The sequence below is a fragment of the Juglans microcarpa x Juglans regia genome, chromosome 1S (genome assembly GCF_004785595.1).
Source record: "Juglans microcarpa x Juglans regia isolate MS1-56 chromosome 1S, Jm3101_v1.0, whole genome shotgun sequence".
In the NCBI taxonomy this organism is placed as follows: Eukaryota; Viridiplantae; Streptophyta; class Magnoliopsida; order Fagales; family Juglandaceae; genus Juglans; species Juglans microcarpa x Juglans regia.
Genome location: NC_054595.1, coordinates 3,561,256 through 3,584,186, shown reverse-complemented (window position 1 = coordinate 3,584,186; position 22,931 = coordinate 3,561,256). Strand labels below are relative to the sequence as shown.

The window sequence follows — 22,931 nt, the reverse complement described above, 5'->3', positions numbered from 1 at the left end:
ATTGCCTAAGACTCATAATGGAAGAATGCCTCAATATATATTTATATATATATAAAGTAGAATTTAAAAAAAAAAATTATATATATCCAATAAAAAACTTTAATTAACTCAATGAGAATGACAATATAAATAAGATCAAATATATATTATATCATTATTATTTTTTAAAGGTATCACATATAATAATTATTTTACCTATTCTCCTTCTAAGAATACACTTATCTTTTGTCATTATTAGTTTAATATAGAATTAATGTGAAAATTATAAATAACAAAATTTAATTTTCCAGTGTTCATAAAAGGGTTTAGTATAATCCTTTAAAGAGGCAATGGCTCATTTTTTTTCAAATATGTAAGTTGCTTATAGAACTTTATTGATAATAATGATTATAATTGTGTCTAAGAGTATAAAGTTATTGTAAAACTAGATTTGATAAAATTCTCTCTAAATCAAAAATTTCCTAATAAAGATTAAAGTCAGTTATTAATTGAAAATATGGTATAAAATGTTAATCAATAATTTTACTTTATAAAATGATAGCAATTATTTTTAAATAAAAATATAATATAAAAATAAAAATAATTTTATTTAATTTTACTTTAAAAAAAAAAAGATCTCACTCAGAATTTTAGCCTTAGGCCCCAGAATGTATTGAGCCGGCCCTGCTCATCTCATTTTCATTTCATCTCATTTATATATATAACTTAAACACAAACACTTTTCAATTTCAAATAATTTAATCATTACTTAATCATTGCAATTTTTTCAAACTTCCAAACAATAATATAATTCTAAATAAAATATCTTAACTTAAACCATTTTATTACTATTTACAGACTTCTCATTTCATCTCAACATCCAAATGAGGCCTAGAACTGAAAAGTGAATTCAACATGATGTAAGTTTTTGTATTTAAAATTAGAAAATTGACGTGTACTGATATAGTATGTCAGATTGTAAAATTACTCTTAAAGAAACGCTTTAGCCACAAATAGATTCCACAAAAATAAATTAACAAATTGATGTAGTTTGATGTAGTACGTTAAATTAATCTAACGTATCAAATATATGAAATCACGTCAGTTTATGAGTTTACTTTTATAAACTCTATTTGTGATTGTAACACCTCTCTTACTTTTATTGTAAAGTAAATATAACGGATTATATGAAACTCATTTGAATTGTAGGTCTATTGTAAGTTTAGGACAAAGTAGCATACCATTATAACATGAATAATGCTAGCACAAACACAAAATGCTAGTAGAGAGAATTACCTATCCTTTTACTCTTTCTATTTTTATATTTTCAAACGTCCTTTTGTTTTAAATATATATTTATTTAATAAACTACGTGGGTACCATATCAAGATGGCCACCTAAATGATAAATTTCAAATGGCTCAATAGCAATATTCATCTATCCATATAATTATTAATAGTACTTTAGACGACCACTCGATTAAAATATTAAATTTTTTTTGTCATGGATTGGTCTATATATCCACGCATATGAAATATCAAACCCATATTTTGATATCGTATCATCTTAAACTTTTGAGATGAACGGTGATTATTTAACACCGACAAGATTTTAATACCCAAGCTTGCTTGCTGCATGCTCATGGTGACATTGAAATGACGAAAAATGGCATAAGTTTGGAATTATATAGTTTGAGCAAGTTGTACGTATTTTGTTGGGAAGCATAGAATAATAGTGAGTGTTTGTTTGATTGTTTGGAAATTGGCATGTGCGGAGTCGCTCTTTCTGGACCTACATAGTAATTTTAGATGCAGAAGTATATGTAATTAAGAAAGAAAAGGACTACCTTAACAATACGACATTGTACTTATTTGTATCTTATGTTTATTCCAATGAGATTCATCCATCAACTTATAACTAACCACGTGTCCTATATCTGTTCATAACTGGTCCCGACAATACCTTACGGCATCGTTCCGTACGTTCGTTTGAAGAGATTCTTAATGCAAAAATTAAGCGTTCGCTTATTTTTAGAGATGAGATAAGATGAGATGAGATTAAAATTAAAAAATTAAATAAAATATTATTAAAATATATTTTTTAATAATATTTTTTTTAAGATTTAAAAAAATTAAATTATTTATTTTATTTTGTGTAAAAATTTAAAAAAATTATAATAATAAAATAAGATAAAATGAAATATTTTTTAAAAACAAACGAGACAGTTCCAACTCAGTTTGCAGGAAAGCTACTAATTTTGCCATCTGCTGACTGCCTACGTTGGAAAACGTGTCGTATATTTAAACCCAAACTCTAACGTTTAAAGCGAAAGAGATGCAGGCTCGGATGATTTCACAGATATTTATCTCATTTTATTTTACTCCAACATTTAAATATCATTTAGGCTGTATTTATATGTTAAATTGAATTGAATTATGATGATAAAATATTATTAAAATATTATTTTTTAATATTATTATTTTAAAATTTAAAAAAGTTGAATTGTTTATTATATTTTGTGTTGAAATTTTAAAAAGTTATAATGATGAGTTGAGATGAATTGATGAACCAAAGAAACCCATGTAAATATTTTTTAATTTTTATAAGTTTTCTTTTTTTTTTATTTGATCATTAATTAATCACTATAATTTTTTTAAACTTAAAATTAAAATACAAAAAATAATTCAATTTTTTAAAATTTCAAAACAAAAATTATATTATAATAATATTTTTTAATTTTATAATATTTTCTTTTTTACTTTTCCAAAATTCCGTAAAAATCTTAATTTTATTTACTATTATTTACAAACTATCTCGTTACTATTTAGAGATTTCTCATCTCATTTCATGTTTGTAATTAAATTAGACTATAGACATATAAAGTGTCTTATAATATTTAAAATTGTATAATAATTTTAAATACTCAATAAATATTAGAGACTAATTATCTACACTTCACACGTCTATTTCTTCTTTCACTCTGATGTATTTGACAAGTTAGAGTATCTCAAGTATTCTCACTATTATTATTTACTTTATTATTATTTTTCACTTACTTTTTTACTATTTATTATTTTTCATATATTTTTTATTATTATTTAATATTATTTTATTACTTTTTCGTTACTATTACATAACATTCTCAATACTTTTCAAATATTTTCACTATCCAAATCAAAACAAAAATTCAATGAGATAATCTATGAAAACTTGTGTCATTTGACACCTGTATAAGTTATCTTTTCAAAAACGATAAACACGTGCCGATACACACGTAAATAAGGATTTTACTGTTCATGTATTTGTTTGTGCGGACGGTTGCAACTTGCAGGTGTGCACAGCATAATGAGAAATGCGTCCAGAGCATTAATTAAATTTTTTTTTAGTTTTTAAATAAGTATTTTTTAATAATATTATAAATTTTTTTAAATATTTAAGAATATTAAAAAAATGTATAAAAAAAAAATCATTTAGCCTTATTGGGACCTATCCTCGTGCTATACCCTCGGTGGGTGTAGCATGACTCTAACATAATTCTATCCTCATGTAACATAGATTTTTTTAAGGGTGACAAATCGTATTAACGGGTCGTATTCGTACCGTATTGAAATATGAATATTATACTATATGGGTCAAAACGAATACAACCAGTTAAGTTTAACGTGTAAAGATCTCAAATCCTAACATGACTTATTGACATAACGAATTGACACGACACGATCTATTATGATCCATTATTAATTAATAAAAAATAAGTCGACACGACACGACTCATTTCAACCCGTTATATGTTAATGGGTTGAATTGATCCATTTCAACCCGTTTTATTTTAACCTAATTCACATAATTTCACATTAAAATTAAAATCACAATATCATCCAAACACATAAAACTAAGTAACTAACTACTAATAAAAAATCATTATTATTATTCATCTGTTAACATCTAATAAAATTAAAACCAATATGACAATCTAATATCCTTCATAAAGAAAAGGCCAACTGCAAGCAGAACATTCCCTGTTCCATTGAATACGGTTCCTATTAATAAAGCCATAATACAATACAATCAACCAATATCACAAAGACACAACCCAGCCAAATTAAGTCCCAACTTGAGAAAGTCCAAACTTAAGTCCCAACAATACCAAATACCAAAAATAAAATCACAACAATACCAAATATTAAACATATAAGTCCAAACCTACAATAAACAAGACAAACATAAATATATTGTAATAAAATTAAAGTTACAATCTTAATAATAATAACACAACTAAACTTTTGATTGATTTATAGAAGGAATTAAAGCGTTCACACATTTGATCGTTTCCTTCGTTTCAACTTCCCTCCCTCATTTTGACAACTTGCTAAGACATCTTCTAGCAAGTCCAAGTCAATCAAATTATCGTTCTCGCCTACTGTCTCAGACATCTGACAGGACAAAACAATATTGAAAATAAAAAATCAGCATGATTTTACAAGTGTATAACAATAAAATCAGCATTCACTACTACAATCCATAACAAACAAGCTTCATGATCACTGTAAGCTGGGAAAGTATCTCCTATTTAGATACATAGATTTCAAAGATTAAGCTAATTAAGCTCACATGCATATTAAGCTGGGAGTAAGATCTTTAAAAATTTTGTTTAGAATTCTAGTATCTTCAATACTGATCATAGAGATATAGCTAGATATATGACACTACAAGAAAAATATGCAGTTCCGGCGATTTTTATAGTGTTGCAAAAAGAATCGCTGCAGTAGAGTACTTTTTGCGGCGAGTTTTCGATCGCCGCATAATTTTGTTGAGACAGCCGATTCAGTAGGAAGTGGGCCCCTTATTTTAATTAGTTGCAACGAATATAAGTGTTTTTACAGCGATTTATTTTGCCAGAAAAAGATAACACATGTTGTAACGCTCAAAATCGTCATAATTAGGTCTGGGTGCCAAATTCTCTAAAAATCTTTTCTTTTTCCCCCCAATTTCTTTCCTCCTCCACTTCTCTCTGTTCTTCCCCATTCCGTCTCCATTTGCCTTTCCGAGAGATCAGCTGCTACTCCACCCACGTCCTCCGAACGATTTCATCTCCATTTTCGTGCGACCACCCAAAGGTTTCTCCTTTACCACTTTTTCCTCCCGCGGAAGCTACAATCGAGACAGAATCTCTGAAGCCATATTGTGTCGTGCGATTCGTCTCTTTGAATATGTGGGATTTGGGTCAATTGCTTCCAACTGAGGTTGGTCGAGATTCAGTTGAGGGATAGCGTGGGTCCTTCCGTCACCATAGGTATGGCTGCAACTCAAAAGTGGATTTTTAATGAAACGATTTTGCGCGTGTGTTTCTTTACAAAATTAAAAGCTTTTTGTTTGTAGACTAATTTCTAGCTGTGCAGTTGTGAAATCTACCCCTTTTTTGCACGAATTTTGCATGTATATCTGCATTTTGTGGTCCATATTCAATGTCCGTGGCTTGAACATTTTTTGACCCAGTAAAAAATATTTATTTTGCCAATACATCTTATAGTAATTAGTTGTTACTAAATTATAGATAATCTCAAGTTTCTAGTTCTAATTGTTTTTGGAGTGTACCTGTTTTGATAACACAGTATGAAAATTAATGTTCTGTGTTTCGGTAACATGAATTCCATCCATATTTGGGACTATTCCCTGATGCAGTCACCAAGAGATTCAAAGCCTTGAATTTCCAAAGTTCTGAAGACATCCAAGAAACAATTTTAATTTTATTGAGAAGTTGGCATATATATGTGTGTGTGTGTGTCTTTTTGTGAGGCTAACACAAAAAGACTTCTTTAAGGAAAACACTAAAGACTTGAGGAAATTTTTCAGAAGTATGTCTTCCCCAAGCATGACCCCAAAAATTTTTGAAGATTGATGATCATGTTTTCAGAACTGATAAAAAAGGGATCATGATAGACTGAAAAATTCAATTCATTTTTAAGTGCTCACTAAATTGGATTTTACCTAGCTAGGGCCTGCCTTTACATTAATCATCTTGGGCAAATGCAACCTTCATGTATATAGAAAAAACCCCCTTTACCCCACAACAGACTGCATGTACCTCTTGAGTGCTGGAAAAACCCTTTTTTCTTGTAGTGTGAGTGCATGTAGTCTTAATGCAAGCCATGATCAAGAACAGAATGACTCTTATATTAAGATGTGATTTAAAAAATGATTATATATATATATATAGATATTGAGATATATCGAAAACTCGCCGCAAAAAGTACATAATTGCGATGATTCTTTTTGCAACACTGTAAAAATTGTCGGAACTGCATGTTTTTCTTGTAGTGGATGTTAACATACTTTGTTGCTGGAGATTTGGAGAGAAGCTGGCGGTTGAGCGGCGAGACAGGGTTGAGAAGAATGGGCGGCTTTTTGCAAGTGAATAATGAAGATGAATGTGAGGGAGTGAGTCGAGTAATTGAGAGTGCGGCATGAGTCTTTAGTGTTAGGGTTTTTAGTTTTTAAGTATAAGGGTATTAATGTAAGTTTAACTTTTCTTAATAGGTTAACCCGTTATCGACCCGTTAAATAATCATGTTTTAACAGGTCAATCCGTTTTGACCTAAACCTATTAAAACTAAACTCAAACCCGCTATTATCGTGTCATATTCGTATTGGGTTAACGGGTAGTATCACATATTGCCACTTCTAGCTTTTCCTTTTGTTTTTAACATGAAAAACTAACCTACAACTATGATGCATACATTTTCATTATCAATTCTTGCTACAAAAATTTTGCAACTTTAGGGTCCTGATTATGGAACTATCTCACTCACAGTTGGGCATGCAAGTAAATCCAATTATATATGGGTAATACTACAATCATAGAAGGATTCATAAAGATAAATCTACAAACTGATATAATTTCGTATGATACGGTAAATCTGCTTTAAAAAATAACTTTAAAATATAACGTACTACATCAAACCACGTTAGTTTATAATTTTGTTTTATGAAATTTTTTTTGTAGTTAAAACATTTCTCGTATAAAATTAGGCCCATAACAATTGGGTGCGTGGGTATTTATTTTTATGTAAGTATTTTGTAATGGTGTTTTATTTTTAATATGTTGAGATTTGCATTCGAATAGATACTTAACCACGCTTTCAAGCAACCTTAATTTACTTTGTAAGAAAATTATGGGACCATTTTAATTTTGTGTGCACTATTTTCTCTTTATTTCTCTTTTTTGTTTCAGATCATTTTGAAAAATAAAAAAAAATCTGGAACATAAAAGCTGAAATAATATTTTCGTTAATTAGGAATATATGGCTAGAAATTTGATAACCAATGAAATTCAGTTAGCCATAAAGTGATATTGGTCGCAATGGATAGGATTTAATGGTATGTACTCGGCCAGATACCGAGAGAAGTCATATCCTCTTAAATGCACATCCATTTGAAAGAGACTCTACTTACAACTGGGCTGGAGAACCTAGCGTAATCAAGCGCTCCTTTTGATAGAATTTTTTTATTTTTTTTCTACATTTCTCCTATTCGTTTCGTTCTCTCTCTATTAATTTTTTTTTACCATCTTCTTCCTCTCATTCTCCCTCTCGATTTCACTCATTCTCCCCTTCCCCCCAAGCACAGAGGTACCCCCTTCATCTTCCCCAAGATTCTTACTCTCCCTCCCTCAGTTTGATCTCCCACCGAAGACGAAGACGACCCTCCCTCCCTTCCTCTGCTTCGAACCAGAGTCCGCCCCCTTCATCCCTTCCTCAGTTCTATGCATTCAAGTCGAAACTATTTTTTAGGATTTTTCTGTAGCCAAACGATCCCAAATTTCTTTATCTGAAATATTTTGTTCGTGCAAAAAAATAATTGAAACCCTTGAAATGTTTAGATTATTTTTTGAGTACGAACGAACCTAGAAGGAGAAGGAATAAAGAAATGAAAAGGATCAAACTGTGATTCTGAGTTGGAAGACCCACTCGGTTTGCTCCAAAACAAGTTGGAAGCTGGAAGAAATGAAAAGTAACATTTAGCTCTATACACCATCTGCAGCAAGTTGTAAGACCCACTCGGTTTGCTCCAAAACAATTGCTACCAAGAGTAAATTTGTGAGCTTTGGTGGTAAAGAAATAATGGGTGCCATAGTGACAAACACAGATCAACCTTTTGAAACCTTTAACGATTTGTGATTTTCAGATGATTTGTAGCCTGTCTTCACTGTTTCCTTAGCTTCAGTCTAGTTGTATTTTTTTTTTTAAATATCGACTCACGCCACGTCAGTCGATGTCGCAGGGGTTTCCCACCGGCGGTTATCTATAGAAGAACTGCATTTGAAATTCGATCGTAGTCATTTTCACTGTCCAGTAATTTATTGAGAATTTATCCTGTATTGCATGCATGCATGCATGCCATGCAGGGATGTCGTTGGTTAAATGCACTTAATTTTCTCTCTTATATTCTAATTATAATTATTATAGCTTAAAAATCAATTTTGTATTTTACTATACATCAGTCACTATTCACCCCACATTTTATATTTGATACTTTTTTCATAGAGTGTAGGGTGTGGAGTAGTAAATAGTGACTAATGAAAAAAATTATTATTTTTTAAAACATGTAAGGAGGTATACTCTCGAAAATTTGAGTAGAGGCTACAGAGTTTGGGATATTTCGTTTTCAGATATTTGCAGTCATAGATGGTGTAAGTGTCATGTATTTTTTTAAAAAATAATTAAATAAGTAATTCTACATACAACGGTGAATTACGTAAACGCCGCGTAATCATTTTGAAAAAGAGTGGGATCCACTATTAAAAAATTAATTTTTTTCATGTGAGTCTCATATTTTATTTACTTTTTTTAAAGTGATTACGCGATAGTTACACAATTCGCGGTTGCAAATATATTTTCTCTAATTAAATATAATACCTACATAAAAAAACTAATTTTTAATAGTAGACTCACTTTTTTTAAAAAAGATTGCGCGTCGCTTACATAACTAATGACTGTATCTAATATTACTCATTCTGTTTTTGTAAAAGTAAATTTATATATGAACTTATTTTAAAGTAAATTTATATATGAACTTATTTTAATATAATACGTTAAATTATAATGTTATTTTTATTATAAAATAAATTCGACAGATTATATAGATTCACGTTAGTTTTTTTGTGAAATTTTTGTTAATGTAGCATTTCTCTTTTATTAAAAATATTTCAACTATAATTTTTTTATAATAATAAATGCATAAATTAACATGTTTTAATATAATATGTAATATTTTAAAATTATTTTTATTATAAAATAAATTTAACGAATCACGTAAGTTATTAACTTATAAATTTATTTTTATAAAATATTTTTATAAATAATAATTCTTTTATCTGTGTATGAGATTAGAAAAGACTGAGATAAAAATGAGAAGACCACCAATGTGGTAACTCAGTTGGTAGAACTGATATTTCATGATTTCTAAGACAAAAGTTCGAGTTAAAACATAAGTTAAAACTATTAAAAGTAATAAAACCTAATTTTTAGATCATGAGATAGGTTTTAGACCAACTGAATACTTTAGAATACTGTGGCGATAGACATTTCGCAATAGAGAGATTTTAATAGTCACGTCAAAAGAGAGTTGCTGATTGCACCCGCTTCCATTTTCTGAAAAAATAAAAATGGAAAGACTTTGAGAGGACCTACTTGTATCAGGTGGGACCGACTACCGAGTTCTCTTACCTCAAATTAATGTGTACAAAACCATATCATACACTCGACGCACGCGTGGTTACAACTTATAACCCCTGCAAAGCCTTCCAAAATATTCTGCACAATGCACATCGTATGCAACAGAAAGCCAGAAAATCTCTCTCTCTCTCTCTCTCTCTCTCTCTCTCTCTATACTGCAAAGCGAGAGCTGAGACCAAAGTTTAGAATGTAAAAATCTTCCATAATACTCGTGAGTTTCACATGGTTAGTGTAATCAAACAGATACCTTTTTCCATCTTTCCGCCTCTGGTTTCTCTCTCTGTGGGAGGGTCAACATGCAAATGAACCGGAAGCCGTGTTGGTAGTCTTTGATCAAACTTCGGTACCAATGGTTTCATTTATTTGAACACTCTGATTGATACCCAAACTCAATAGGCCGAGGGAAAGAACCTGTTAGTCTGTGAGTGATTGTTGGAACGAAGCGGAAGTAATGAGGAAAGAGGAGCAAGCACGGTCGTTGTTCGGGATTTCGCTCTCAGACCGACCCAAATGGAAACAGTTCCTCATTTGCTCTGCTGGGTTCTTCTTTGGCTATCTTGTCAATGGTATCTGCGAGGTACTCTCTCTCTCTCTCTCTCTCTCTCTCTCTCGCTATTTGGCCCTCTGTTTGGTAAGTGACTGACAGATAATGTGTTTTGGTAAATGATACAAGGGAGAAAAAAGTCGTTGGATTCTTGCATATCTCTATTTTATTTTTAATTTGCTGACATGGGATTTATTGATTTTTCACTGTTTGGCTGCCGAGAAACGGAAAAGGGAAATATGGCAAACTTTGATTCTTTTAAAGGCGGAAGTACGACGTTTTTTACTGTTTTACTGCATCTGTTTGGTTTCCGATAAAACCGAGCCAAAGAATTAATACGAAAAGCTTTCCTGATTTTTTGAACCGATTGTAATTTCCGGAATGAATCAATTTGATTTAGATACATAATTTTTGTCAGTAGTTTCTGATTCATTCTTAATCTTTGCATAATATTTAGGAGTACGTGTACAACAGGCTCCAATTCAGGTAAGTTGAGTATCGTAGTACTGTTTTATGCGGGACCTCTGATTCTTAGCTTTAATTAAGGATTTTCTTACTATAATTATTCATGATGGATTCATATGATTCTTTTTTTTTCCCAGCTATGGTTGGTATTTCACATTTGTTCAAGGCTTTGTCTACCTGTTTCTGCTTTATCTCCAAGGCTTCACCCCCAAGCAAATGGTGAACCCATGGAAGACTTATGTGAAACTCTCTGCTGTACTTATGGGTTCCCATGGACTTACCAAAGGGTCCTTGGCTTTCCTGAACTACCCTGCACAGCTTATGTTCAAATCCACAAAGGTAAAGAAGCAAATTCATTCGCTTTTTTTAGCTGATTATATATAGATTTCCATGTCCTCAAAGATATTTTCTCATTGTTATGATTTTGGGTGCATTCAGGTTCTCCCAGTCATGGTAATGGGTGCATTCATACCTGGTCTGAGGCGGAAATATCCACTTCACGAATACGTGTCTGCGATACTCTTGGTTGTGGGTTTGATCCTCTTCACCTTAGCTGATGCACAAACTTCTCCAAACTTCAGTGTAATTGGTGTTATAATGGTATCTGGTGCTCTAATCATGGATTCCTTTTTGGGTAATCTGCAAGAAGCAATCTTCACCATGAATCCCGAAACCAGCCAGGTGATTTCATGCCATGTTAATTTCTAATTGGGTGTTTAAATGTGAAAAAGGGCATTCATGAAGAAAGCATGACCTTCATATTTAGTTTTTTACTTTTTCATCTTAATGTGCTGTGCAGACAGAGATGCTGTTTTGCTCAACCGTAGTCGGCCTGCCTTTCTTGATTCCACCAATGCTTGTAACTGGAGAATTATTTAAAGCATGGAGTTCATGCTCAAAGGTAAAAGGGGAAAATGCTTCTTTCTTTTTCCCATAACTACATAATGCATGCTCTAAAGATCTTGTTGATCATTTTCATGATGCAGCATCCATACGTTTATGGAGTGTTAGTGTTTGAAGCCATGGCTACATTTATCGGCCAAGTTTCTGTCCTCTCCCTCATTGCCCTCTTTGGTGCTGCCACTACTGCCATGGTACATTCTTCTCACAAGCTTTTTCCTTTGTTCCATTATGTCAATTTATGTTAAGATAAGGTCTCGTGACATAGGTTCAATCAATTCCATCCATTTTATATATTGTGCTTTCAAAAACTTCCATCAATGCATTATGCATTTATGCTAAAATAAGTGTCACTGGTGGTGGAGTTTTCCCTTTTTCTAGCATCTGACTCTTTTGGGGAGTAACTGCCCTTCATTTCAAGCGTAATGCTAAATACAATCGTGGAGTGTGCAAGCGCCATGTAATCTTTTTGAAAAAAAGTAGGGTCCATTATTAAAAAATTAATTTTTTATCGTGTGGATCTCATATTTACTTTCTTTTTTTAAAATGATTGCACATCACCGACACATTTTACGACTCCAAATATCATTTTTTTTTATTTCAAGGTGCTAATATATGGTGTAGTTTCACAAGTCCTCTCACCCCTCACCTCTAGCTACCCATGTAACATGTGACTTTTTTCAATAACATGTACTAAACATAAAGTGTACTTGGGTTGACATTTCAAAGACAATATTGCAGTTTTTTATACTGTTTTTGTTAACATTTTTTTTTTTAATTTTATAAAACTTGAAACTAGACTTATTTTAAAATTTTTAATAAGGAGTTCTTTTTTCATTTTTGCCAAAAATAATGATTCACAGGTGACAACAGCAAGGAAGGCAGTGACATTATTACTTTCATACATGATATTTACAAAGCCATTGACTGAGCAACATGGGACTGGACTTCTGCTCATAGCCATGGGAATCACACTGAAGCTCTTACCTGATAACAAACCTAACAGGAGGGTCTCCTCCTCTTCCAGTACTGCCCATATTGCGAAGCCTGCTAGCACTGATCAGCAGGAGATAACTGAACTAGAAAATGTAGAACAAGATGAAGAAAAAAGGCCTCTGGTCTGATGTTAAGAACTACTACTGCAACTTCTATAATTTATTCTTTAAAATTATGCACCCTTTAATCAATTAGTTTAGGATTTAGAAATTCTGGTATGGATCGAAAAAGAAATTTCAGTTCTTGAAGAGGTACTTGACTAATGGGTTTAAAATCTGTGAGATTTTCTCTTACATAAATTGAATCCGTTGTAATGGTTCCCGACAGTTTTGGTACGTTCTCATTGATGGCTTGAACAGGTGAGTAGGTTTTATTTTCACTAGCTGCCATTATTTTTTATGTATGAGAAATCCTTACAGACGGTTGGCTGGTTTTCAAACAAAAACAGCCTGTCACTTATAAACTTATACGTAAGCTTTCCACCGTATTTATCCTAAACTATTAAACATCAGAAAATCAATTTGTTTGCAAAAATCACTCGCACCCCCCTTCGAAGGAAATCCCTTACACAGGCCTTTGTCCCTCGCACCCGCACCCCCAATTCCTCTTCGCAACCCCGAATCGCACCTGCACCCCCGAATCACATCCCCTAGGTCGAAGCTTAACCCGAGCACCCCCTTCGTCAAATCGCACCCACACCCCCGTTCGCAATCCCGAATCGCATCCCCTAGGTCGAAGCTCAACCTGAGCACCCCCTTCGTCGAAGCTCAACGCGAAGGAAATCGCCATGAATCGGCGTCGATTGTCCTCCATGCCTTCTGATGACTTTGACTATGATCGCCCCCAGTACAGCTCCTACGCCGAGCCCTCTGCTTGTCGAAGGATTTTAGTTTGATTGTGGATTGTGGCTTGATTGCAGATTTTGGTTTGATTGTGGGTTGATTTTGGTTTGATTATGGATTTTGGTTTGATTGGATTTTGATAGAAAAAAGATGGAGATGATCGACGGAGATGAGGGAGATCGGCGATAAAGATGCGTCGGACTGAGATGGTTGGAGTTGGCGTCGGCGTCGGACTGAGATGCTTGTGTCGGCTTTGGCGTCAGACTGAGGGCAGAGAGACCAGCGAGGAAGAGAAGGCAGAGGACGATGCTGAGAAAGAGAAGGCTAGCACGTACGAGGTGATTGTCAGTGGTGGGGTGTATTTCTCTTAGAGTGTTTTATCCTACGTGACTTGAGATGAATGGAGGGCTGTTTTTGTGGAAAAACCAGCATGACCGGTGTGAAGCGGTTCTCTTTATGTATAGGTTTCCATCTTTTTCCAATATTATGATCATTATTATTTTATGAAAATGAGATGTATAAAAAAATAATAATAATTGAAAAAATGAAAAGAGACAGTTTCTGTTCATTATTGTGGTGAGAAATAATAGTCTTCTTTAAGAAATAAAGATTAAAAAAAAAAAAAAAAAAAGATGGAACAAGGAAATTGAAGGTGGCCACAAATTATAAACGACAAAAAGTGACAGCTCTAAGAAACGTGTTTGCTCAATTGCATGCATGTTCGACAACGTGGAACGCTGCTCTCTTTTAACCCCTTTCGATTCTCTCTTGTCTCTTTATCAAACCGTGAAAAGAAAATTGTGCATGCAGACCTTGAGACCATTCTCACTTCCTTCCCTCTCGTTTTATTCACTTGTGTGACAAAGTTAACAACTCCTTTTTCTTTTTTAGATTCTCTCATCCTCGAGTAATGTTAGATGTAGTGAAAAAAGTTAAATCTACTATTAAAAAATTAAAAAAAATTAACTTATCCCCTAGTAATGTTAGATGTAATGAAAAAAGTGAGATCTACTACTATAAAATTAAAATTTTTAAATGAATCTCGTATTTATTCATTTTTTTAAAATGAGTGTGCGATGCTTTGACACTCTATAATCTTTATAACAGTAAATATCATCTCTCTTATCCTGTAAAAATATTATTTTTTTCCCTTGAAAAGTTTATGAAAGATTCCTCAACTATCCAAGAAATTATAACAATCTTATTATTTCTTAGAAAAACTTAAAAATATATAGAATTTGGTTTTATTATAATTCACAATATAGCCCCAAAATCTTATAAAATTTTGATTTTTCTTGATTTTCTTTTTGAAATTTTATCTATAAAAAAAACTTCAATCTTTTCATGTTTTTTTTGTACTTTATCCTTTTTACATAACTTGCCTTCTGTGTGTTCCGTCTAGTGTGTGTGTGTGTTTTTTATTTTTTATTTTCCTAATAAACAATAAATATATTAAATTTTTGTTAAAAAATAGGAACTCTTATATATCTTCAATTATTGCACGTCATAAATTTCTAATTGATAAATATATTGATAATATCTTTTATACTTCAAAATATGTTTATAATATTTTTTATAATATATATTACAATATACATCATAATAATTTCCCCCCCAATTTCCCAAAGATAAATTTCTGGATCTACCTTTTCCAGCTGTGTGGATTGTAAGCCAGCAGTTTCCCTTTCAAATTATTGCTAAAGAATTTATTGCTAATTTTTTTTTTTTTTTTATAAGTAAGAATTTATTGCTAATTAGTTAAGTGATCTGAGAATCTTAAGGTGATTGACAAAACTATCAATTTATTAAGAGAAATATTTTAACTACAAATGAATTATAAATTGATGTGATTTGATGTAATATATCATATTATAAAATTACTTTTATTATAAAATAGATCTAACAGATCACATGAAATTACATCAATTTATAAATTTACTTTTGTAATCTCTTTATGTGTATATCACTTCTCATCTATTAATAGGAATAGGACTGAAAAGTCTATTAGAAAATTCGCTCAATCTTTTCTTTTGAAAAATGTTTCTATTTAAGTTATTAAATTACCACAATAACATGATAAAATTAACTAACTCTTTTATTTTTTATTTAAAAAAAAAAAACTATTTGTAAGGCTCAATTTAGATTGAGAAAGACTCTCAACCCATCTTATCTCATCTCATCATTATAACTTTTACAAATTTTCACAAAAAATATAATAAACAATTCAATTTTTTTCAAATCTCAAAACAATAATAATATTAAAAAATAATATTTTATTCAATTTTTAACTTTAATCTCATCTTAAAATACTATCTAAATGACAAACGCAGCCATGGGACCCGGGGGAAGGAATGTCTAAAATTAGCATGTTACGATATATCCGGCATTGGTACAATTACCCTTATTAGAATTTTATATCTTTCTAGATATGACATTCATAAGTGTTCATTCCTGGATTGTTCCAACAATTACCATTATTAGAACCAAGATTAATGATTTAGTTCTTTTTCAAAACCTTTTTTTTTTTTTTTTTAATTATAGACACTTCTTTCTCCAGATATGATTTTGTAAAAATAAAAAATAAATATAGATAGAAGCCACTATTGAGAGCATCCATTTTGCACACATGATGTGACATCATCTAGACTACACATCTCCCCAAGTGAGTGTTAAGAACAATTAACTAGAAGCAACCATGCAGTGAGTGCAAAGTATGCACTGCTACAATGGCTTCTCTCTAGCATTACTAAAAAATAAATAAAAACTTTGATAAGTTTTTGTGACAAAAATCTCCTTTGCAATCTATCTCAGCTAACCATTAACTAACGTGAACCAACTCTCTAGAAAAGAAAAGAAAATCATCCTCCAATTTACTCCATCACCACATCGTCTGTGCCAATACGAATCTCCTGCCCATGACACAAATGCATCAAACCGCTATTATTAAACACGTTCAACAAAAACTAAGAACAGGATCTATCTTGCCTGAAAGCGAAAATCTAAAAGATTGGCTTTGAAAGTATAGGGTTTATGAGATACTGAGTGCTGAGCACCTTCCATTACAAAAACAAAATGGGTACAAACATAGGAGATGCAACCTATCGGGTTATACTTTAGTAATTAGAGGGTCATTGCTATGTTTACACTTCTGTGCACCCACCCCCTCTCCGCATCATTTAGCAGGAAAGTCGATCTATTACGGCCACCGAGGTTGCCAGATAAACATAAACTGGAAAATGGTGGAGTATGGTGGTGGTATAGGAACGGGAAGGATGATGATATGGTATTGTTCTAAAATTCACTCTTCACAGAAACTACTAGTTGAAAAACTATTACTATTAGATGAAGTTTTCCCATGAAAAAATTAAGTTGGGGAAATTATTGTAAAGCTTATACTTTTGCCCTACCCTATACTCATATAGAGATCAGTTTCACAAATTAATTTCCGTAATTCATTAATAAAGCGCATGATTTAATCTGAACACTACACAAGTAAAGAAAATTATATCACTATGACACCAAGGAACTGAAACTACGAAGCCAATGGAGCAACATTCAATCCTCAAAATCTCCAGCATTCTCCAGCAAGTAGTTGGCTGCAAATTCCTCATTGTGATCACATGCCAAAAAGGCCTCTATGACCAGGGCTCTATCAAAACCCATTGCCTCTAGCTATATAATGTGAAGATAAAAAGATCAATGCGTATGATAAACACTTGAGGAGAAAAAAAAGTAGCAGCTGAAAAAAAAAATAAAGAGTAGATCTCACTTGTAGAATGAACACATACTCTATCAATGGCCTCCTGTTCAGCCGGGGTGACATTAATGGCACGAGGAATATCTTGCTCAGGCTGATCAAATGCATCCCTGAAAATAACAATAATTATGCTGCCTTTCTATTTAACATTTCTATGTGGAAGTTGATTTGGGGGGACCAAAGGTTCTTCAATCTTAGTACATGAAAACAAAGCGTTCCATTATTATTTCACAGGCACAGAAAATCAAGTTTAAACAAGGAAATAAATCAGGTCCAGAGGTTCAAAGCCTATACAATGGAAGAGTGTCTTATCAGGCTTTTAAGAGATGAATGGTAACCTCACCTTACAATTATGGGGGGGGGGGGGGGGGGGAATCAGGACTTGCATTGTTTTTGCTTCTCATTTGATGCATGGTGATTTAGAGGCAAAGAAATATTGATCGTTAACCTGTTTGAAAGTGATATCTCTGATGTCCAAACTAAAAGCCATACCAATGTTTCCAAAAGATGTTTCTAACACTTATATTCCAAAGTTGTTATGGTGATCAGAGATTATCAACGAAATGATACAGCATTCAAATCCATATGTTTGGGAAATTTTTATTTTTTTGGGCTGGGCAACTAAGGACATAAAAACTGCATTTACCTTCTTCTACACTTTCCAGGGATCTAGAGTTGATAATTGAATCCTTCAAGGCTTTTGAGATCAAGTTATCCAATCACTAGTACTGAAGTCGACAAAGTCTACCACAAAACCCCAGGGCAATGCTTTTACGTACTGGCATTGAAACAAATATTTGCTGAAGATGTAAGACAACAAAGATTGCGGATGAAGGTGATGACAAGAGTGGAGAAACAATAACTGTAGCTGTTTAAAATATCAATCAGTGTTTATATGTTTGAAGATGTTTTACAAGCATTTCCTTTTTTTTTTTTTCCCTATTTCCTTTCATACTCAGGACTTCACTGGATATACATTTATAAGTACTCACCCTTCAGATCCCTCAAGAGGTTCATTTATCAACTGAAGAAACTCCGTTTGGTGCTCCTCAATTAGTCTCAAAAGCTGTGGATTTTGCTTTCCCAGCTCCTGAAGCATGGGCTGCACCAGAAGCAGCAGTTTGACTCCAAGTCATGGGAAACCCAATGGGGTTTAAATATAATAAAAAGGTGATACATACCGGTAATATCTGTGGATTTGATTGCACCATTGAACACAATGCTTGGAACTAAAATGCAAAGAAAAGAAAACCAGTATCATTGTAGAAGTTTGATAAGCAAAGCAGCACCCAAATCAAACAGCATCACTTGGCATCACCACTTATCGGCCATCATGAAATCAAACATGCAACATAGAAATTTATTAGACATATCAACCAGTAAAGCACAACTGATAAGAGTCTGATGTGGTTTGAGTTGTCAGATAATAAATACTTCTATTTTTCCCTCTGGTCAAGCCCCCTGTACCATACTTATACTATGTTAGTGCTAATGCTAATAAAAGGAGATAGAGATGCTCTGACTGGGAAGATCCAGCACCAACCCATCATCCTCATGGAAACAATTATCACAAATCCCACTTGAAAAGGAAACAAATTGAAGTATCAAAAAGTTCTTTCCTTAAAACACCATTATTTTCACTTATAAAAAAATACCATTATTTTTTTAATTCCCAAACACAGAATTAAAAGCTTCTTAAAACATTTTTTTATAAGATAATTTTCTTAATTAGCAAATAACACTACCATGTTTCTTGAATTAAAAAGCAAAAAGAAAGGAATATAACCAGGAACCCACCTGTGGATTGTTTCTAAGAAATTCAAGGGATCCAAGTCCTCCACCACCGCCATCAGCAGCAGCAAGGGTCTCCTGAAAATTCCAGCTTCTTAAACTTAAGGAACACCTAAAAGTAAGTACACATAATGGAAGGCCATCCAACATCTGAATTGTTTGCTTGAGGAAACATATTCAAGGGTGATGAGTTAGGCAATCCAGACACAGGTGCAGTGGCTGCACCTATTCCAGTTGCCTGACTTGCAGGGAAAGGAGCCACTGGTACTGCAATTTCTGCTGCTTCAGGAATACCCTGAAGCTAGATCAACATTAGTAACGTATATGGACTGAGGTTACAACAGAAAAGACGTGGATTTTTAACATACAGAGTATAAGTAATCTCCTGCTCGCTCTGGGTGGTTGTAAGCTGCTCGAAGTGCACGGGCGACTGTTTCTGTCCCAGTTTCCACCGCCGATATCCATGATTTGTTGAATAGTCTGCTCAAGATTACCTTCAGCAACTAAATTAAAGCAGCTTGCCCGTAGGTACCAGTAGGAGCACTGTAATGAGACATAATAACTACATTGTTATTATTATAATATATTCTAAAGTAATAATATTTTTTGTTTTCTGCACCCAGAAACGATGTTCAATTATGTATACTCATTTGTATAGGACAAAAAGAACATCTATTAGTTCAACCCCACCAACTTCCGTATTATTGTGCATATCCATGATAAACAAGCAGTGTAGTATCTGCTGTTGAGTATAGAGCAGCCAAAACAAATTTGAGCTCAAGTTTGATTGCAGAATTTGGATTCAGTCCACGGTTAACTGACCATCAATTCTTTCAATCTGCCAACCATTTGTTTGAAGAAAAAAAAAGTACAAAAATATATGCTTCAGTAGAAAAAAGTGAGCTACTGGACTTACACACTAAGTTCTACAGGAACTGTTATTAGTTTGTGAATTAATCCATATAAACTTCACGTTTAGAATTCTATAAAATTAATAGCAAAGAGATGCATTGTAGTAGTCAGCAGCACCATGCATTCATGGCAGATTCAGTTTAAAGATCAATAGCACGACTATGCATGAACTATAACATGCCCATAATCTTTCATGAGATCGAGAAATCACTTAGTAAAAGGCATATGAATAACGCACAAGCCTTATGAAGAAACACGAATTTCTGATCATACCATGTTGTGCGTTGTTAATTCCTGCAACTGTAGTAAATGAAATATCACCATCTTAAACAAATATACATACAACAATCTCAACGAGAGAACCATGGACACCCTTGTCCATCATTTACGATACTTGAATACATATGAGCCAGAGCACATTTTTCTTACCACCTAAAGCCACAAAAGACTCAGAATGAGTCAAGCACAATGCTATCTCTCGGCAATGAGTATGAACCCCTACCATACACAAGGAGCCTCTTCATTAACACTAGAGTCAGGTTATGTCCAGATAGGCACACCATTAAACTGCCTACTACAATCAAGTTTTGGACTTTAGCAAAACAATGTTCTTCCAAAATATTGTTTCTCACACTTGCTTTTAAGACGTGAAGATCCAATTATAACCTTTACCCCCGCATCCACACCAGAGTGAGAGAGAGAGCAAGAGAGAGAACTCTTCTTACATTGCATTCTTAGATGTATCAGCAATCTTTTATATCACACAGAGAAGTAATGCTTTACATATATCTCAGTATCTCATTTTTTTTTCCATAAAGACCATTAACATGTTAAACAGTTCACACATCATCAGGTAGTAACAAACAAGAGAAAAACAGAGAGAAAGAGGGAGGGAGATAAAGAGAGACTTGAAGTCATTTTGTTTAAGTCAATTTGCTCCTCTACAAGTCCTTAAAAAGATCATAAGAAATCAGTCTGAATCTTTCATTGAGGTTATACTCCGTGATTCAAAGAACATCTTATCTTTTCTTTTTTAATCTAAGTAAAAGAACAAAATCTTATCCCCTCTCCCTCTTTAAGGTAACTGATCAATGGTTTTTTTCATGTCTTGACTATCATGACACCTTGGTTCACCAACTGATTCACCATAAGTTCTCTCGAAGTATTAAGATAAATTCATAGAGATGGAGTGGTACCTAGATGTTGTCGTGTCTGAAGTAAATGAGGTGCTCTTCGAGACCCTGCAAGCAACTCAAAGAAGATTAATTCCTCTAATCCAAAAGCAAGAATTGAAAAACGCTTGTCATGGAAACTCATGGTGGTTGTACAGGAACTTCAGGTGCAGGAGTAGAATTTGAGACAAGCGCAGTTGTAGGTGGATTTGTAGGAGCAGGCTAACATACAGAGGTAAATAAGCAGCTTATACAGAAAACACAAGAAACCAGAGGTATAATAATGAGCAAGAATACCTGAGTGGATGACGCCCCCACTGTGCCCAAGGTTTTACTCTGAAAATATGGAAATAAAATGAGTTTTGGGTACATGAAGAATAAAAATATATTCAGTATATGATCTTATGCAGAAAAATTAGATGATTAAAGACAATAATCTTTTCAAAACCTTTAGAAGACTTGGCAATAGGAAAAAATACAAAATTGGAATCTTAATTGCCATGATGACAGAATAGAACATCCATTAACCAACAACAACCCCAAAACATACATTTTTTTATAAGTAATTCTTCCTTAATTAATTACCCAAAACATACATTTTAAAGAGATGCTTATGAAACACATGCAGGAGTAATGAAAAAGGATGTGGAATCGCTTCCTTTTTGTAGTTAATGCCAGATAACACCAAATAAACTAAATAACAGTGCTCAAGTCCTGGAATTATCAACATATTCTCATCTCCGGAACAAAAATACTAAGCCTCACAAACTAAGAAGGGGAGAAAACAGAGATGCCAACACCAGTACAGGAAACGAAAATAAAACATTCAAAGCTCTTTGGCATCTGAGACAATATCGGAGAAACACAATGTTGGTCCTTCACATTCTAAGCAATGGCTATTTGAGACTTCTGGTCATGGGTGTGTGCCACGAATGCAGAAAATAACTTTTTGTTATACAGGTAGAAACGCATCAGAAATGCTACTGCAATGCAAAACACAGCTCTGAATTTTCAATCACAAGTGTTCAAACACAATTTATGGTTGCCAAATAATGTATCACTTCAGAAATCATTATATAGTTTTATTATGATGGAATATATAATATCACATATCATTAAGAGCTAAGACACACAAGAAGGAAACTGAAATAAACTTTAGAATTTGAAATAGTTTGCTGGGACTTCAGGTATAATTAACTGATTAAGCAGCATATAGTAGCAAAACATGATAACGTCCCAACAGAAGTAAAAATACAAAAAATATCAAGAAAATTACAGAAACGGGGAAAACATACCTTGCCAAGCATGACAACAAGAAAACCATCCTCAGAAACCTTATTCTCTGCCAGGGTGGTTTCGTCTTTCAAGAACTTCCCATTGTGAATTAACAGCTGCAGTCCACATGGGTCATTACTTTTTCCTTGTAAATCTTCAATGTTTTTCTTGACAGCCATAACCTTACAACAAAAGCACCAGAATGCTAATCGAATTTGAGCACAATCTCTTTGTTTGTCGAGAAACCAATGGAATTACAAGAAAATGCGAAACATCTACTGCTCATTTATTCGGTTGCCATAACATATAATTCAATGCCTCAGCCACATTTTTCATTCCTTTATTCCCATTTCTAAAGTAAACAGAAAACCTTACAATAAAAACACTCATAATTCTGGAACTAAAAACCAAGACGAGAAAAAAGAAGGATATAGTGAAAGCACAACTCACGGTGTCGGAGGACTGAACAGTGATTTCGAAATGGCTGCCTTTCAAAGTCTTCACAGTGAGCTTCATTGCCGCGACTGGGAAGCACGAATTATAGTCTTAAACAACGTAGTTTGT

The 22,931-nt window shown here is 33.1% G+C and overlaps 1 protein-coding gene, 1 long non-coding RNA gene and 1 pseudogene across 3 annotated transcripts; 1 reads left to right on the top strand and 2 right to left on the bottom strand.

Annotated features, from left to right (window-relative positions):
- Positions 1-9,766: 9,766 nt before the first annotated feature.
- On the top strand, positions 9,767-12,995 carry LOC121247674 (UDP-galactose/UDP-glucose transporter 4-like). 2 transcript variants are annotated; one of them, XM_041146076.1, is made up of 7 exons: positions 9,767-10,290; positions 10,715-10,743; positions 10,860-11,061; positions 11,161-11,403; positions 11,522-11,623; positions 11,709-11,816; positions 12,486-12,995. In XM_041146076.1, the coding sequence occupies exons 1-7, from the start codon at positions 10,165-10,167 to the stop codon at positions 12,744-12,746; spliced, it is 1,071 nt and encodes a 356-aa protein (XP_041002010.1). In that variant the 5' UTR covers positions 9,767-10,164; the 3' UTR covers positions 12,747-12,995. The 2 variants fall into 2 exon arrangements, with proteins under 2 accessions (XP_041002010.1, XP_041002011.1); XM_041146077.1 differs by lacking the exon at positions 10,715-10,743 and having other exon boundaries at positions 9,776-10,290.
- Positions 12,996-16,051: 3,056 nt separating this feature from the next.
- On the bottom strand, positions 16,052-17,632 carry LOC121245107. Its single transcript, XR_005936540.1, has 2 exons — positions 17,230-17,632; positions 16,052-17,132 (listed from the first exon to the last, which is right to left on the bottom strand). It is a non-coding gene; the product is annotated as an uncharacterized LOC121245107 (long non-coding RNA).
- Positions 17,633-18,320: 688 nt separating this feature from the next.
- LOC121246548 lies at positions 18,321-22,416 on the bottom strand (annotated as a pseudogene).
- Positions 22,417-22,931: the final 515 nt, after the last annotated feature.